We start from the raw sequence: 13922 nt of genomic DNA, 5'->3' as shown, positions 1-13922 counted from the left end.
ACATTTTTTTTATTTAAACGATTTATTGGAAAAATACATGAAAATTTGACTTAAAATTTCACTCAATGGGTGTTTTTCAGAATTGCAAAAAATGTTGTATGGAACTCGTTGCAAAACTTGTTTTTTTCAACACTCGTCGTATTTATCCAACTCGGTGAACCTCGTTGGATAAATGTACGACTCGTGCTGAAAAAAACCTCTTTTTGCAACTTGTTGCATAAACTACTATTACAGCACTCATTTGAGTGCTGAAATGTTCGATTTTAGTATAACTCTATTTTTTTGCAGATTTTAATAAACTTTAAATGTGGACAATTCAAATCAATGATATCAATTTTCGTGACAAAAGAAGTTTTTTAATTCTTATTTTGAAATCACACCACACCCCTCAAAGACCACTGCCGAAGTAGTATCCGTTCCAAGAATTTTCCCTGGAAGGTGTCAACTCGTTGGACGTAATTGATGGATGGTCCTCAACTGTCTTGTGAAATGTGTGTCCCTTCCTTCTGAAGGGCCAGGGGCGAACGTTCGTCACCGGGACTCCAAATGGTACTTGAACTTTAATTTTATTAATACTGCGTGTAGCGATGGACCGACAGCAGCCGCATCTACTAGGGATTTTATAGTCTTACACCGGCTGTTAGACAGGGCAAAATAAAAAAAGGTGGAAGTGGAAATGTGTGGAAAGAAAAATGATGCGCTCGCGTAAGGAAGAACCCCCAGCAAAGATTTTCTACCGGCTGACGACGACGCGACGGCGCAGACTGATCAGCGTACGATGCGCATGAGACTCTACAAACGGTGGCAAGGAAGGAAGAAAAAAAAGGAAGCTGCTTTGCACGAGAGGGTGCGTGCGTGAGTGAGTGACAAGAGAGTGCACTAGAGAAAGGAACACTGTCAAAGTATGTAAATTGTTCAAGGTAGAGCTTAACGTTTACATTTTTTTAATTGTTTGTTTTTAATATTAAAACCGCTGCAGAATTTTCCGGATTTTTTGCTAGTGTTAAATAGTTTTACAATCAAACTATATGAGATTAAAAATATTTGAACTTGGAATTATCATGGACCACAACTGAAATATAAAAACGAATCTTACTAAAATTTATTTTAAGTACATACTGTTTTGTTAGTCGATGTTTTCATCTTACCTTACAAATTCAATATACCTCGGAGTAGTGCAGCAGCCGTTGTCACTCATCGGTCTGCCAAGGTGCGACGTGACGCGTGGTACCCCTGAAAGTCCACGCCATGTCGTTGACACCGTATGGCGTGGAAATACTACCTTAGTGGCGAGGGGAGTTTTTCCAGCATGGTAACTTCGATCCACGGGACGGGAAAAAAGAAATATCTAAGCTTTGAAGATGCATTTTCCGCTGATGATGGCGGAGGATTTGGATGGTCGATATTGTTTGTTTTTCCTTATGTTACATTATTTGGGGACGTTGCTGACACTAAAAGATTCTTGGGGTTTCTTAAGTTATGTCTTCAAAACATTTATCTAAATCACATTAAATTAAGTTTGAGATATTTATTTTTAATATGGGAAATGGAATGTGTTTTTTTTTATTTTGTTGCATCATGTGTTATTTGGACTAAGCGAATTATCTTTGTAAAATATCTGCAATCCAATTGCTACAAAATCACATTCAAATGTCACATTTCTTAAAGATTGTAATCTGTTTCACAGGGTCTGTTCTTTGACAAAAAGAACTTAATTAAAAATAATTTTCATTGATTTATCTTGCAAAATGCTTACAAATGAAACACATATTTTAATGCTTTCCACGTAGAAATAATCTATTTTTTCTCTTGTTTCAGGACACGAAACACAATCAAAATGGACGACTCAACGGAGAAACTTTTGAACGACTCCATGATATCAACGATGTCCACAAACACTGACGACCTAAATTCGTCCGGCGTGGACAATCTCAACTACGAATCGAGCAATCCGGATGGGCCGGAGTACGCCACTATTGGCAGAGACAGAATGGTGCCCGACTTCCTCGTCGGGGCGTGCAGCCGTCCAACGCCGCCCAAATCGGCCCGCCCCGTGTCCATGTACGAGCCGTGGATGCAAACGAACGAGTTCACCTCACTTCCGGCGGATTTGATGCGCCGGCCGATCAAAACGGTCGACATTGACTTTGAGTCGGATCTTGGGGTGAAGAAGATCTGCTGGGAGGCAGAAGACGCAGACGACTTCATTACGACGCTTGACGAGTCTGCCATCCTGGATATTGAGTCGTGTGAAAACATCGAGCAGATTTACGCCCAGCCGAACCAGAGGGTCGTTGTGGCCGCAGATATTCATCATCGGGTGGAGCTGGAAGATCGAAAGTACGAGGAAATTGAAATTTACGCAACGGTGAAGAAGAAACCTCGCGATAAGCCTGCTAGTCAGATTCAATCCGTAGACTGTCAAGTGATGATTACTTCCGGTGGCCCCATGGAGAAGTTTCCGAAAATCATGACCACCTCGTGCTATGGAGAGTTGAACTTGATGAACACGTGCAGTGGATGGAACGACCCTAGTTTGATAGTTAAAAGTAACGAAAATTTGTTAGATCCTCGAGTGTTCTCAACCGGCAACAATAATTCGATGAACAACTCTATCGTTGATGGATTCTCGTCGATGGCAAGTTCCATTTACGAGCCGAATTCAATGAACTCGTCCATAGAAGTTGTTAGATTTGCCACTAATGAGAAAACACGTGTTAAGTGGTGGGATGAGTTTACGGAGGAAACAGAAGCGGAGCTAAAGGAAATCGCCGATAAAGGTACGTAAAATTTCTTATAACAAGTTTCGATTATTTTATGACGCACATTCTCTCTGAATCGCTCGAAACAGGCCATCTCGATTCAATTATTACCTCGCTCCACTAACCGTGGCGCCATTCATTTGTTAATCGGATTTGCATGAATAAATAACAAAACGTAAAGGCCAATTTCTAAAGTCAAAATAAGATTAGAAAACACGTCTGCCAAACCGTCAGTCCGGGACGACCAAAGTGAAATGTGAAACAAATTTGCAAACAGGTACGAAAAGCTAATCGCCAAACGATGCCACTTTGATTTATATTGGAATTGAGTAATCGATTAGTGTGCAATTGCATTTGCACGAGCTGCAACGCGCTCGCTGTCTTCTCGAGTCACGTTCGACATGCCGATTTGCCGCCAACATTCTTGAGGAATGAAACAAAACAAAAAAAAAAAATTACTTCGTGAAATCCGCTTCCAGACTGGTATGTAGATAAAAATGTATCAGCCAAACGAGCAGACAGCTTTACGAGTTCAATAAACCGAGCCGAGTGTGGAACGAGTTTGAGAATGTTTTTTTTTTCTCTCGAAGCGCATTTGAAAGGATCAATCCTCTGAAAATATAGCGGCATTTTGGCATCTGCCAGAGATAAAGTTCCCTTGGTTATCATTTATGGGGCAATTTAGAGACTGTTTTGTTTAAAGCAAATTTTTTTTTTAGAAATCTGATTTAGTATTTTACTTAAGGCCACGTGGACACAATGATGTTACAAACACTTCAAATGCGTTTTTTTAAATTTATCAAACAATGCACGTGGGACAAATATGCATTTATGGACAGTAGAATACTGCTCTAAGAATGAACTTTTTCAAAAAAAGCTAATAAATCTACTCGAGTGTTAATGATGCTGTCGCTCAGTCTGCTTAGCACAGGCTGAACCATTTTGAAAATGTTTTTCTTGTGCAATCGGGAAATGAGTAAATAATAATTCCAATATTTAATCAACAGTAGAACATTCTTATTCATCCTGAAGCTTAAAATAATTGAATTTGCTGATAACATTTTTCAATGTTTTTAGGTCTAATTTTCAATATTATAAATAAAATTACGAGTCGTCTCCCTGGGTCCTGCCTCGGTGGAGTCGCTGGTAGGCAGTTGGAATAACAATCCAAAGGTCATCAGTTCGAATCCCGAGGTGGATGGAAGCTTAGGTGTAAAAAGAGGTTTGCAATTGCCTCAACAATCAAGCCTTCGAACACCTAGTTTCGAGTAGGAATCTCGCAATCGAGAACGCCAAGGCAATGCTGTAGAGCGAATAATTTGATTTTTTTGATTTCAAATAAAATTAAAGTCAAATTAAAGCATACCAAATTGTTGATACATTATTACAGCTGTCCATTACAAATGTTATAAAAAAAAACCTTTCCAACGTTCCAACGAAAATAATGTTGTCCGGTTTACTTTTTTCCGGATTGTGATCTTATTCGTTTTTTATTCAATGGCGTAAAATAACTTGTAACATCTGAAACTGGAAAAATAAACTTTGGGTGAATCGCCTGAAGATCTGTTGTTAATTTAAAATTTTATTCATGTTTTGATATCATTTCATCTCCCTGATTTCGAAAAGAAAAATTACGGAGTTTGGCCTTATTGTAAAATCTTTAAAAATTATTAATCTGATAGGGGAACTGCCGTATAGCAAAATTTGTTTTATTATAACTAATAAAAGCTTAATCTCGAACAAATTTTAGTTTATGTACAAATAATATATATTTGAATTTACCCTAGTTCTGGAGAACCGGAAACCGATAAAAAACAAAATTTAAATCTTAAAGCATAATTTTCCAAATAGAAAAAGTATCACAAACTGACTCAGACATTATAACAGTAATGTTGTCCAGTTGTTTTGCTATCATTAGTTTCCACAATATCTAAGTATTGACGAAAATTTTATTTTATGCGAAAAATAAAATTTTTGAGGTGCTATACATTGGAATTTCATAAAAATTCAAAACATTTTTAAACAAGCCCAAACATGCTGAATATGATTATCAATGCAGAAAAATCCATTTTAGATTGTTTCAGTTTATTAGACTTCTATTTTCATGGAAATATTTTTTTTGCCCCCTGATTTTTCAGACCAATTTTGAAGGGGGACATAAACTTTGAAAAATATTCGCAACGGCCTAAATTCATTTATTTCTAGTAGCTTTAACCTTCTTGGTCATTCGCTGCCCTATTTTGATATTATATCATCGCTTGTGTGCTATCTTGCTATAACGACCAAGAAAATCATTTTTCTAGTTTGATGGTAAATATTTCCAAAACCATGAATAATGGAGTTAAACTATTTGAAATAGACGCGATTTTCCAAAATTTGTTGATTGTTGATTTGATTTTGAATTAAAAAAATCTTGAATGTTGCTTTCATGCTTGGTTTTAGCAATAATATATTTTTTTTAAATTTGAAGGGAGACAAAAAAAATATGTATACTCCGATATTTCTAGACTTATTTAAGGGGTTACTATATGTAGAAAATATCAAAATAAAGTATTGCAGAGATTTTATTAAATCTACTAAAAAGATGATTTCCCATCACTTCTGAAAGTCTCATTCCAAGATTGAAGTGAGCAATAGACAATTTAAGCTTGAATTTTTTTTTTCATGCGCAATGCGAACAAAATGTTTTTTTTTCACCATTGTTCTCGAGGGGGGCAGGGAGGGTTTAAGATATCCAAAGAGGCATTGTTTTTAGGACTGTTTTTCGGCTTGCATCTCAATTGTAAATCGGTTATGGCTGAGTTACTCACGCTAGCATAAATGTTTCATATATAAGAACAGCAAGCTCAAAAAACGCAAAGTAAATTTGTTTCACCCATAAGGTTATCTACGTGTTGGTGATATGTTAAAAAGTGCCGTTTTATAAAGTATGTACAACATTTTTGTGGAATTTCTGAAAGATTACATGTCTACACTGAAATAAAAAAAAAGTACCAAATTCCTAAATTCTATGAATTTTGCTTCCTTTCCTTATTAAGTAATCCAAAAAACCCGATTACTAAATAAGGAAAAGAGGCAAAATTCCTAAAATTTAGGAATTTGGTACTTTTTTTTATTTCAGTGTAAGAACCGGACTGCATCATTCACTAAAAAATGTGATAAAAATGCATATGGGACATTTATGCGAACAGGGGCAGTGAGGCTATTTCAAGTGTGTATGTGTGGGCAAAATCGTAATCATTTATCAGCTTAGCTCTGATATTACTCCAGACAAGAATGCCAAACGATCGTCATGCCGTGCGTTGGTTGGCGAACCGTGTGACAACTAATGATGTCATAATTTACAATGCAAATCTAAATCCATCGAAACTGTCTCCACGATATCGATAAGTGTGTGTTCTTTGTTGATAGATTTCAAGCTTATACACCTGTGCATGCATTATAGTGAATGATTTGTAAAAACGGTTATTTTTGTTTAAATTCAATGCATCAAGCTTGTATGCAAGTATTTAGCAAAACAGGGTTTTTTTTCGTATCATGTGCAATCTAGTTTTATGTTTATTTTTTTCTGAATTGAATTTAACGAATCATTTAACCTCCCCATCTTCGGCGTTAAAAAAAAACGCAAACACACCAAAATAAATTGCCCGAGCTGGTCAAATCCAGCCCCGAATCGTTATCGCAGAATTATTGAAATTAAGTTCGTGCAAAATCGCGTAGAGTTGGCGTTGGCGCGACTCATCAGTGCTCTCTCAGTAACTCGTCGGGACTTGACGGCGATAGGAACTGTACGAAGTAAAGTGACGGTTGTTTTCGCGGAGGGCTATCAGCTTCAGGAACTTCCTCTCGAGGTGAGGTTTGTCTTGGAAGTTTGCAATGGCCATTGCTGTGCAGTGTTTTGGGGGCATTGTCTGACGCGATGAAGATGGTACGAAATTAGGCTGTCGTCGTGAATGAGTTTTTGATGAATGAATGTGCGTATCAATCATCGCCGAGTGTAGAAGAGAGAATCGCGTTTGGTTCAGTTTTTAAATGAGTGCAATGTTTCGAAAAGCATGTGGAAGAAACAACAGCCGAATCCGAATGGGAACTCGTGTTTGCAAAGGAAGCAACGATGTCGTCAGCAGTAATCGATTCGGTAAATATATTTATATTTTTGTGGGTTATTTTGTTATTTTTGGAGCCGAACTGCTGCGTGTCTAAACTTGTTCAGTCTCGCATGCGCCAAGGCAACAAGCTGTGTAATCAGCCGGAAAGGTTTTCAATTGCCTGCCCTGTTCCACTGATAAGTTAAGTGAGAGAGGATTGTAGTGTGCACTGAACAAGCGGTTTGTGCTGGAAAACGTTTTCTGGTCGGTTTGGTCAACATATCGGAATGTTTTTGTTTGTATTTACTACCTTACATCGCGATAAGGCGCCAGTATACAGCCCATGTGATACCTAACGTAGACGGCTAATAAAGTTGTTTACTATCTTTTCACAAAGTCATATGAATCCAGTTTTGAATCAAATTTAAATCATCACACCTTCAGCATTTAAGACTGTTACGTTGTAATGCACGTTGAACACCTTTTTCCTTCAAGTTCAAGAACCACCTCATGAAGATTCCAGTTTAACGAAATCCACTCGCAGTGCATCTCTCCACGACCAATCAATTAATTAAATTTCTCGATTAGTGGGTGGTTTTTATTGGCTTCGGACTGGATATTGTCTCGGCATACCTAAGATATCCCGCAGAATAAGTACTCAAAACATGTTATTTATCCCCCCCCACTTCCAGCACACGGTTGACCATCGCGCGTCCGGCTTAAGCGTTTTGCTAGTACACCGTCGTGCAATAAACCTTTCTTGCACCTTTCCAAGACCGAACGGTGACCTTTTGCGTTGCATTATTAATACTGCTAATTTTTGCCCCAAACTCTGATTAATACGATTAAAGGTCACGCGCGAACCTTGGGCGCTCGAGCGAACGCGACCGGGCTGACAGAACTTATGCTGCGCTGTAGCTCGACGAGGGGCCATTTTCTTGTCCGAGTTTGCGAGCATCGATCTTTGCGAGTGGCCTCTGGGAGAAGAGGTGTACATACCGGTGTCCCACCCCCTTCCCCTCTGTTTACTACCTTCGATAGTTGCACATTCTTCGAAACGCTAGCAGAGTTTAATTTTTGTTCACAGTTTTACGGTGATAAAGTTCTAGGGTAGTTCGTGTTTATAAAATTATTATAAGAAAAATCAAAATGTTGAGTGCGATTTTTTTACAATTTTCTGTTTTTGTAACAATTTTATTTAAACTTTTTATATAACAAGTCATAGTCAGAATAATGTTGCTAGCATCTTATGGAACCTTTTTTGACTCGCTTAATATAGAAAATGTCTAAAAACTATTCTATAACGAGGAATTTTCAAAAAAAAAATCTCTAATCTTTAAACAAATATATTTTCAGAATTTTTAAAACACGACTAACATTAAAAAAGGCTTAAATCGTATAACTTAAAAAAAAAGTGAGATCGGGACGTTGAGTTCTTTCTTGTCAATACATATTTATGATTGCAGTCCTGCAGTACATCCGAGTACCTCCGAAGATGTTATTTCGTACCAACAGCTCAGAGCAATTTATAATATTGTGTGTTTTGATTCGCAGTATGTTGAGTCAATTGCTGTGGATGTACCTGAACGTCGCAGAACGGTGTTTCTCTCCTTTCCATTTCCAGCTACCATCTATCTCCTGTTTTTATTTTGCTCTACTGATTCGTACTTCTTCACTAATTCTTCTGTTTACCATTTGGTTTTGATTTTATTAACTCTTGATTCTCGTATCTCTTAATGCTTGTCACTCTTTTTTCCAAATAATGCCCCTAATGTAATAATACCAAGTCTATTTATCATTTGCCTATTCTTTGTTGATTTACTTCTTTATTTATTTATTTGAATAATTTTTTATCTTGCCCATCATAACAATAATCTAAGCTTGTTTGTTATCTCTATTTATTAACTATATTGCCTATTTCTACATCTACTACATCAAGCTTATTCTTTTTATTTTTTAACATACAATTATGATTCTCTTACTATTGCTTCTTCATAAGGGACCATCCGTAAACCACGTGGACACTTTAGAGGGGGGGGGGGGGGATATGACGATTGTCCACGATCCATACAAAAAAGTTTTTTTTTATATGGACAATTGTCCACGAAGGGGGGGGGGGGCGTAACAGATTCACAAAAAAGTGTCCACGTGGTTTATGGATGGTCCCTAAAGTATATTCTCCTTTACTGTCTATTGCTTTCTAACAAGTGAGGTTCGAGCCCTTACTCAATTTATGGAATGATTGAAGGATTAACACAAATACTACTATTGTACTTTTGGTAAACTTTTGAATAACATGCTTAGGTCCAAAACATTGTAACAAAACACCGCGACAAAAGAAATATCAACAGATAAACACGACTTAACATTAGGGAATATTTTAGGAGAAAACAATACACAGTAAAATAACAATTAGTTTTTGAATTCAAACTAAAAATAAAACAGTTTTTGCTTTAATGAAAGTTGATAGGCACACTATAGATGGTTAGGCGCTTATACTTACATCAAACCCTACGTAATGTACCACCCCCGGCCGAGTTAAAATGCGTAACCGGAAAAGAAGGTGTGCATGCCTGGCACGAACACTCAAAGCGTGTTCTAGCGTGTTGCTCGTACTGAATCAGAGCAAGGGTGAGATGTAGGTGTAAGGACAGTGCGTGTTCGTCGGGAACCTGGTGCATAAGATCGGTCAAGGCCCGTTCTTACACTGAAAATTGCGAAAATTGCGAATTGCGATACATTATTGTAGGATATTACTGTCAAAATTTCGTCAAATAAGAAAAAATACACAAAATAAATACATATTTTTGTGAAAGGTTAGAGAATTGCTTTCTAAGTACCGTCGACTGAGACGAATCGGGACTACAGTCTGAATAGGGACATCAGTTTTTAGAGCACGTAAAAACATGAAATTTGGAAATCGATGCACGATTTGTATTGTTCTGTATCTGTTTTTACCGAACCAATAAAAAATATTCAAATATTCGTATTTTGTTCAAAATCATTATATGAACCACCCTTAAATATCGGTGTGTATATCTTATGCGGTAATCGATAAGACCGGAATGAGATCGCGACCGTAATTTATGGTGGCCCTAATTATATTTTTTGTGTCTGGGTGCACTGTGCTCATCGATATGCACGGTCATGGTGTAACCTTGAGTGTGCTGAGTCTTCAGATAGCCAACCGTTTTTTTTTCTCGTATTAAATCTGTCGATTACATGACAGGGATGACGTCGGCTTGTTACAAAACCCACTGCGAACCTTGACTCGCTTCTTTGGGAAGGGATCGTGCTTGCAATTTAAAATTTGTCTTTTTAAAATTAAAATAAAATTTAAAATGTGAGGTCGATTTATGCCACTGATTATGCCTTCATCAGCAGTCGAATTGACGCCCGTTTCCAGAGCTGAACACAGTCGTGGCTTGTTCCTTACTCGAGTCGCAGAATTACTCCTGCGGATATAATAATGACTCCAATTCTCATGTAAATATTGAAGTCTTCGGAAAGAAGGGCACTGAACATACCTACTTACTGAACACACAATATCTCTCACTGTTGATCAGTGGTTGTTACCTTGTACCTCTCGGGGAGCTCTCGCATCAGGTATTGGATCTGGTCCGGTTCGGTCTCAGGTGACGATCTCTTGTGGAGTGTGGCCGTGAAATCGTTAACTGCTTCATTGTGGCACTGCTGTGGCCAGATTATGAAATACGCCGCCGCCGTCGTGGCCACCGGCCATCAGGGGTCGATCAGCCAGCGTGGTTGACGACGCAGACCTGAAGTCGGTTCAACAACACATTTTTTTGTTCCCATCCGGCGGCGGTGGCAGGTTGCTGATTTACTTCTGCGGAGCACTCTGTGGTGTCCCGAGGCAAGGCCTAGGCAAGGGGCGGGTGCCAACCAGCAGCGTTCGGGGTGGCAAGATAACGAGATTTTAATTGAAGAACGCGAACAGAGATAAAAAATTATCATTATCGCCGTCTGATCGAAAATCGGAGCGAAGCTTTTAATTGATGTGCATTTGCAGAGGTCCTTTGCCTCTCAAGTCCGCCAAAGTCTCCGCTGGAGCCCTGGCCCATGTGAACGGGAGGCCTCGAGGCGAGTTGTAAAGTTTATGAGAGGACATCACATTTAAATGGAGCTGAGACTCTCTGCGGCTACCGGGATCCCATGGTCCCGTGGTGGAAAGGCAAAAGGGCGAAACTGCTGGCGCGGCGAAGGATTCTGCTGTTTTGTTTTGGGTTGTTTTTATTGTGTTGCGCGCGCTGTATGTTAATGATTCGAGATTTTAGCGAACGCTGCACTCTGCACTGCACTGCACTACTGTGGCGAAATGATTAATGATTTTTGCTTGCTTTCAAATTTTCCATCTTGCCGGGGCTTGGCTTGACTTGTGGTTGGTTGGATGGGCCTCAGGGTTCTGCTGGCATTGAATGTTGTTATTTATATTTATTTTATGCTCAAGTTCATTTCTTATTGGATCCACTGGAGACCTTTCTTGTTTCTCACACGATTTTACAACTTTATAGTATCTTTTTTAATTATTCACTTCACAACTTAGTATTGCTGCTGGGAACGTTGGTTTATTACGTCACTTTCACATAAAAATGTTCGTATCATCCGGGCTAAATTTATAGTTAGTACAAGCGCTGATTGTTATCCGTAAAGAAAAATTACTTGTTATGTATTGCCATCCGCGTCGAGTACATAATCAATCACAAATCCTTAATCTATAACAACGTAGCCATATTTTTTTTGTTTAAGGTGGTTCATGGTAATACACATTAAAACTAATCTAAAAAAACTGCTTGGTCAACTTATTTCATGTGGGTTTTCCATTTTTGTATTAATATGTCTTTTGAGAGCAAGTCGTTCGTTGTTGAAATAAAAAGCAAATGTAATGAATAAAAGCATAGGATTTGCCTTATAATTTTTTTTTACTATCAATTTTTATTTTGATCTAAAAATATCAGATCATCAACTGAACTTTGTGAATTATTAAGGCCGTTGCAAATATATTTCAAAGTTTATGTGCCCCCTCCCCATCAAAGTCGGCCTGAAAATCAGGAGGCAAATTTTTTTTTTCGGAAAACTTCAAAATTTAAATGCATTTTCCTGCGTTTATAATCATCTTATTTAGCATGTTTGAACTCCTTTGGAAATATTTTAAATTTTCATGAAATACCAATGTACAGTTTACAGTACCACAAAAAGTTTTTTTTTCGAAAAAAAAATAAAAATATTTTCGTCAATACTTCGATATTTTGAACACTAATTATTGGAAAGCAACTGGACGCGCGTAAATAGTAGTTTATGCAACAAGTTGCAAAAAGAGGACTTTTTCAGCACGAGTCGTACATTTATCCAACGAAGTTCACCGAGTTGGATAAATACGAAGAGTGCTGAAAAAATCAAGTTTTGCAACGAGTTCCATACAACATTTTTTGCAAATCCGAAAAACACCCATTGAGTGAAATTTTAAGTAAAATTTTCATGTATTTTGTCAATAAATCGTTTAAATAAAAAAAATGTTGAAAAGTGTTACTTTTCGAAACAAGTGCTGAAAAGTTCAACTTTTCAGCACCCATTTTAGTGCTAAAAAGTAGAGCTTTTCAGCATTTATTTTGAAAAGTGTTGCTATTCGATTCTGTTATTTTTGGTACAGAAAAGTAGGCTATTTCGTCGTTCAAGAATGACAGGAAAAGTAAGTAGTTTCACGACGGAATTGCAAAAATGCATTTTAAAACACTTTATTCATCCAAATGTTGAAACCTAGGCTTGTAATTTAAATTTTTATATTTTTTATTTTGTCAAGTAACGAAAAATGGCAGAGTTTTTACAACTTTTTTTGTTGATTGAAATTAAGTTTTCTTTTCGGAATTTTGAGTGGGCCATCAAATCGGGCGTCCAATATTACATTAAAATCACTTTGTCCTCAAATTTTAATATTATCACCATTCAAAAAATCAAACCATCCACATTAACGACTCCCGGGTCTTTTGTGGTCTCTATTGCAAGTTTCTGCTCGAACCTAGGAGTCCGAAGGCTTGAATGGTAAGAGCACCCAGAACTCTTTCTACTTCAAGGAACCTTCCACCCCAGTGTTTGAACTGACGACCTTTGGATTGCGAGTCCAAACGCCGCCAGCGATTCCACCGGAGTAGGCTTGGTTTGGTGTGTTGTTTGTACTTATGGCATGGAGACGACTCCTACACCTGGAATGACTTGACGGCCTAACAACCAAGGCCGGACCGACATTTTACTTCCTCATCTGATGGAAGGTTGGAGCAGATGGGAATCGAACACTGAATCATCCGCTTACAAAGTGGACAGCGTAACCATTCGGCCACGCACTGCTCCATTATCACCATTGCAGGCTGCAAATTATTGAAACCCCCGTATTTTTTCGAATGTTCAAAAATAAACGAGGCCGTACCGCCCCTACGTCACGAGATATCGAAATATAAAGCTCAGATTCGTAATCAGGGACAAAAGTTACCTCTTAGGACAAAGTTTAACGCAAATCGAAGTTGGGGAAACTTTGTCCGATTTCGTGTAAGTTGGCGGAGAATGACCCTCATACAAATTTTAACTTTTAAGTTCAGACAATTTCAGTAGTACAGTTTTCAGTTAATATTAACTGAAAGCGAACTTCAGAAGCAGCTGGTGTATAGTTTTTTTTTATACAAGATGAAAGTACATACTCAAATTTGATGCCAATTTTGACTCGCCCCACTCTCACGCTGTGCATAAGTAATCCACAACCGTAGCTCATCGCTTCGTGCAGTCCATGCAGTTCTGAACCTTGGGCGGACAAATCACGCCACGTACGATCCCGAGATCCCTTGGGCGAGAGCACGCGTAGGCAAACTAGATTCTGTGATTCTGCATTAATAATATTTTATTACCCTGCCCCAGCGTGGCTGGCCTTTCCTGGGCATCGCATCGACGACGACGATCAGAATTGCGTTGGGTAACAAATGGCATGTGCAGGCAGCATCAGCAGAACGACGAATCCACCGCCGTTTACGCTAATGAACGGTGGAAGTAAGCACTCGAGGAGCTGAAT

The 13922-nt window shown here is 38.3% G+C and overlaps 1 protein-coding gene across 4 annotated transcripts in view; it reads left to right on the top strand.

Annotated features, from left to right (window-relative positions):
- The window catches only part of LOC120430438 (protein TANC2), a 163681-nt gene that overhangs the window by 13313 nt on the left and 136446 nt on the right, over window positions 1-13922 (top strand). For 3 of the 4 annotated variants that reach the window (XR_008212414.1, XM_052709771.1, XM_052709772.1), the window contains exon 2: window positions 1819-2780. Coding sequence is in view for 3 of the 4 variants with exons in the window: in XM_052709771.1 (XP_052565731.1) it covers window positions 1838-2780 (943 nt within the window). In the remaining variant the exon portion in view is untranslated. Of the gene's footprint in view, window positions 1-1818; window positions 2781-6576; window positions 6901-13922 lie in introns of those variants that run through there. The other variant, XM_052709774.1, reaches the window with a different exon arrangement.

The sequence above is a fragment of the Culex pipiens genome, chromosome 3 (assembly GCF_016801865.2).
Source record: "Culex pipiens pallens isolate TS chromosome 3, TS_CPP_V2, whole genome shotgun sequence".
NCBI lineage: Eukaryota > Metazoa > Arthropoda > Insecta > Diptera > Culicidae > Culex > Culex pipiens.
The sequence above is the reverse complement of the archived record's forward strand: the minus strand, read 5'-3'. Positions and strand labels throughout refer to the sequence as shown.